Below are 4,947 nucleotides of genomic sequence, written 5' to 3'. Positions count from 1 at the left end.
TGGTCTCAAGTTTTATAAAATGCAAGAGCATGGTTGTGACTCAGTTCGCTTTCATGAGTGATAACTCATTATCATGCCACCTACGAACATATATAATAAATATATATTTTTGATAAGTAAGAAAAATAAATATATATCTACTCTAAGCAACTTTAATAATTAATGATTTTAGATAAAATGAATGGCTGTAAATGCATCACACTGCTGACTGGATCTGCGTTAGTCGGCTTTTCTTTGAGTAATTGTGTGGAATATGTCTTTCACACCTATTAATTGGGAGAAGAATCGGTTGCTCGTGGTCCACAAAAATTAGCTACTTACCATAAAAGAACCAACTTTGAAACTTCTAGTTCCAGGCCTGACCTAGAAACAAATTATTGAATGCAATAACTTACCATCTAACAACACAATTTATCAGCAAAAAGTTGTCCAAAAAACTCAAGCTTTCTTTGGCTTAATGCGCTTCACCCGTGAATATAAGAAGACTCCGGCAAGAGCAATTCCAGTGCCTGCGTCAAATCCAAGGCAAAAGGATCTCTATGAATGGATAGCAAGGGTAGTAGTATAGTCCAGCAAACTTCAAATAATTTTGACACTATTTTTCCAAGTTTCAACTATCACGCAAGTAACTTACCAAAAGTGTTGATGGGAGAGACGGCCGTTTTGAAAACGAGGACAGAGCTGACTATAACCACCACTCGCTTTACACAATTTCCGACGGAGTGGGTTACAGGCGATACCCTCTGCAATATCATGTAGGAAACCTGCACAGTTCAACTCATTAAGTTAGCACTGTTTCTCGTATGGATCAAAGTGGATCCAAAAAAAAAAAAAAATGATGACAATGAGGAAGCGAAGGCCATTTCAAGTTCAAAGCTTTAGAAGGGTACTGCCTAGCATCCAGTGATTTTCTCCCTTTTCTCTCTCTTTCTATTGAAAAACTACTCAAATATTGCTAAAATTGCTTTTTGCAAAGGAAATGCTATGTTGACTTATATCCCCCTTCTCTCTTTTATGCGCTATAGGATTTATCTCAGTAAGATGCTCCAGCTTTGAATTTCTAAGAACTCATATATCACGGTAATGTACAAGGGGATTACTGACTCGGTAAGATGCTCCAGCATTGAGTTTCTAAGAACTGAGACATCATAGTTTGGGTGAAATAATTATATGCACATAGTTTGAGAGAATAGCAGCAGCACTGATTTAAACTTAAAAATGAATCTAAACAATCCCAAAACAAGATATGAATGCTCATGAGAAGCTCCCTGTCCAGCAATTGATTCCAATAATTATTTTTGCACTTAACTCCAATATCTAAAAAGAACAATGATGGAAACTTTGAATATAAGCACAGAATTCTATAAAGGCCATAATTTACAAATATAATACAAAATAGTTTGGAAAAGGAAACAAGAAAGGCCAGAGTATGGAAAAGGCCTCACCTGCTGATAGGCATGGAAGCAGAGTGCAGCCAAAAGAGACCTGGTGTATACTTGTTTAACATTTAATCCCTGGTAAGGAATATGATATATCCAAATTAATCGGTAAACCCATCCATTAAAGATCATTTCGCTGAGTAAAATCAAGATTAAACAATTTGTAGCAGCTTTTAGCAATTAATAAATTACTCACAGATACCTATAAAAGAACACTCACAGCTGATTGGAGGTATGCAGGAGTAAACTTGACACCATCCATTAAGATAGCCACAGGAGATAACAAGAAAAAGGACATTACAGTTATTATTGAGAAGAGAGTAATGTTGTCCAAAGATTCCTGCAAATGGATAAGGAAATGGTGATGCACAAATTCAAAACAGGAAAAAAAAAAAAAAAAAAAAAAAAAAAAAAAAATCAACTGCAGAATGCAGTATGACAGACCAAATGCATGCAACTGTTGCATAGTTTTTGACAATCAATACATAAAACCAAAACAATTAATAAGATATGAATCTGGAGAATGAGGACTACCTCTTTATTAACCATGACCTTTTTGCTAAGGACATTACGAGATTGGTTTGACAAATTGGAAGCCATTGCACTCCAGAATCCAGCCCTTCTCCAAAATATAATGGTAAGATCATATTTCATGTCTAAGGATAACTTGAGTAATATTAAACTCTAAACAAGATTATCGGCAGATATATCATACCAGTTAAAAGAGGCCTCAGTGACTGATGCCAGTGCCACTCCACCAACAATTGGCATAAGGGAAGCAACCACCCATGCAGTGGGCATCTGATTAAGCATGAAGATAACATCTAGAGTTGGAACCGATTGATGAATGATACTCATGTAATTATCATCAACAATTCTTACAAGTTATGAATTCAACCAAAACCATAAATCATTTACACAAGAGAAATGCTACACATCATCCCACACCACACACTTTATATATTAAAATATTATTTTTTTATTTTTTTTATTTTTTATTTTATTTTATTCTTATTAAACTAATTAAATTATTCTATTTATCATCCACACACTACATATTTATTATAGAAAAAATGAAAAAAAAATTAAAATAAGTGTGGTGTGTGAAGTGTGAGGATGACAAGAAGATTTTTCCTTTTCGCAATTATTTATTTTATAAGTAGAAATCATCTTCACAAATTAAGAACAAAAAGGAAATGTTAATGGGCATTATAGATGTCAATGTTATCATTTGCAGAACCATACAGTCAATAAGCTTAATGTCTATTTCTACCAGGGCATCTTGGTGATCCAAATTAATATATGGGGACAAAAAAGAAAAGGAAATCCGCACCTCTCCAAGAAACATAGCAGAGAGGACAACTGAGAAGAAGGGCTCCATAGCTTTGATCGTGTGAGTGAATGACACTGCAACTTTTCCAAGACTCATATTTGTGAAAAGGTTCCCTAACGTGTGCACCAATGCCAGTGGCAGTATAGCAGCAAGCTGGCAAGAAGTCGCATAAAAATAAGAATCACAACATGGAATCAATTCCCGTATATTAGATCCTAAAACCTCCACATGATCTGAAATACCTGTGAACCGCTAATTTTTGGCCTTTTATAGAGATTAAGACCCCACATGAGTGAAACGAGTACAGTACCAACGGCAAACTGAACAGCAGTGACAGTTATGGGGTATGGGTACACCTTCAAAACCTGTTAACAAAAAAATACAAACAATGATCCACACTCTTACTAAAATCAAGTGCAATAATCTATAGTCAAGTGGATAATTGAACTGAAATATTTCAATATGATCTGAGGCTGAAGCAGCAAGGTTAATCTTAATTTCGATTCTCTGAGAAGTTAAGCTTCTTACGGTCTTGCCATTAAGAAATATCAACTACAAACAGAGCTCAGAGTCTCAGATAAAATGAGTTAATCTATATTATTTATTTTTTCCTCTCAGCTGATTAAAAAAAATTACTTCTGGCTCTCAAAGAGATCTTTCTCAGAACACTTTCCATCAAGAAAGAGTACTAAGAAAAAAAAAAGTTTCATTAATTTACACAACCCAGTAAGTCTTTTACCAACAAGGCAAAAATATTCATCACGTTATTTGGCTTCATTGGCTAAGTTATCTAACACAAATTAACATTTCCGCAAATTTCGACATTCAAAGCTAACAGTGTCAAAGAAATCCATCCTCCCAAAACCAATAAAGAATCACACTCAAACCCACGAAATGCATAATCACCACCGGCAACTTCGAAAAACATCGCCAACAGAGCAATAGCAACACATTCACTCGATTGTCAAAACTAAATCAACTTCATAAGAAACTCAACCAATCCAAAAAAGCCCCAAATTCCGGAAAACAAAAGACCGGAGCGCGAACCTGCTTGTTGTAGATGTTGAAGTAGATGTTGAAGAGGTACCAGAGGCCAAACAACGCTCCGAGCTCCAACGTCTTCCATATGCTGCTGTGCTCCACGCTCTCGGGCACCGAGGCAGCCCTAACCTCGAAACTACTCGTTCGTGGATCGGAATCAGGCGCTGGGGCCGAGGTCCAAGGCCTGATCTTGAACGGGGAAGACGGGGACAGAAACCAGGATCGGCGAGGCATGTGAGGAGAGGAGAAGGAGACATTGGGGGAGAGGGAGAGATCGCGGGGATTGGAAGAGGAAGAGGCGCGCACGGGGTCGAATGACCTAGGGTAAAAGGTCGGGTTCGAAGGCCTGCGAGTCTTCGTTGGTAGAGGGAGCGAGGGCGAGAGAGTGAACGCCGTGCTCTGCATTTTCGAGGGCAAAGGTTGAGATCTCAGAATGCGAGCGAGCGTGAGGTCGGGGGGGGGCTTTGGAAAGTCCGCCAAGGCAGCTGAGGTTGGTGGAACAGTAAACAGTGGGAGTGCCTGTGTGCAGAGAAGAGGACGTGAAGGACAGAAAAGGAAATGAAAAATCAAAATGCTCGCATATTCTTCCTTCCCCGATTCTACTTTTTATATATTTTTTAAATAATTAATTAATATAAATTTTAATTTTTTGTTGTGTTGTTAACGTTCGCCATGTTTTATTGGCACACGTGGGACGGCAGGGGAGTTGGTGGAGAAATAGGCTGCTGCAGCCTGCCACCTGGGTGGGAGTGGGACTGTCGTTTCCGACAACCGGGCCACCGCCAATTAATTAGAATTTAGAATCATCTTACTTCGAGCATTCCTCTTATACGCATGAATCTAACGCTTTGGGAGTGAACCATAAGGATTAAAGCAAAAAGGACCTCTTTTTCGATTACTTTACCCCACGCCAGGCATTAAACAAAAGGAAAGTTAGTTGAGACTTGTTAGTGTCTGTGTGTCTTTGTCGCTGTCATTTTGAAGCTGATCGGCCAATCTTTTTGGTTTATAGATATTTATGTGTATAACCTATGAAGGCATTGTGATAAGGTTTCGATATAAAGGCATGTTCTTTCATTGCATGACTGCCAATATCTATATCAAAATTACAGTAATAAGATCTCTGATATCAAC

General features: G+C 37.9%; 1 protein-coding gene across 1 annotated transcript; it reads right to left on the bottom strand.

Annotated features, from left to right (window-relative positions):
* Window positions 1–209: 209 nt before the first annotated feature.
* On the bottom strand, window positions 210–4,402 carry LOC122282766 (triose phosphate/phosphate translocator, non-green plastid, chloroplastic-like). The gene is made up of 9 exons (XM_043094781.1): window positions 3,820–4,402; window positions 3,015–3,137; window positions 2,773–2,925; window positions 2,155–2,240; window positions 1,974–2,058; window positions 1,660–1,779; window positions 1,446–1,514; window positions 635–764; window positions 210–509 (listed from the first exon to the last, which is right to left on the bottom strand). The coding sequence occupies exons 1-9, from the start codon at window positions 4,216–4,218 to the stop codon at window positions 439–441; spliced, it is 1,236 nt and encodes a 411-aa protein (XP_042950715.1). The 5' UTR covers window positions 4,219–4,402; the 3' UTR covers window positions 210–438.
* Between the last annotated feature and the right edge of the window lie 545 nt (window positions 4,403–4,947).

Source organism: Carya illinoinensis, chromosome 11, assembly GCF_018687715.1.
Source record: "Carya illinoinensis cultivar Pawnee chromosome 11, C.illinoinensisPawnee_v1, whole genome shotgun sequence".
NCBI classification, from domain to species: Eukaryota; Viridiplantae; Streptophyta; class Magnoliopsida; order Fagales; family Juglandaceae; genus Carya; species Carya illinoinensis.
Note: the sequence above shows the minus strand (reverse complement) of the source record. Positions and strands in the feature narration are given on the sequence as shown.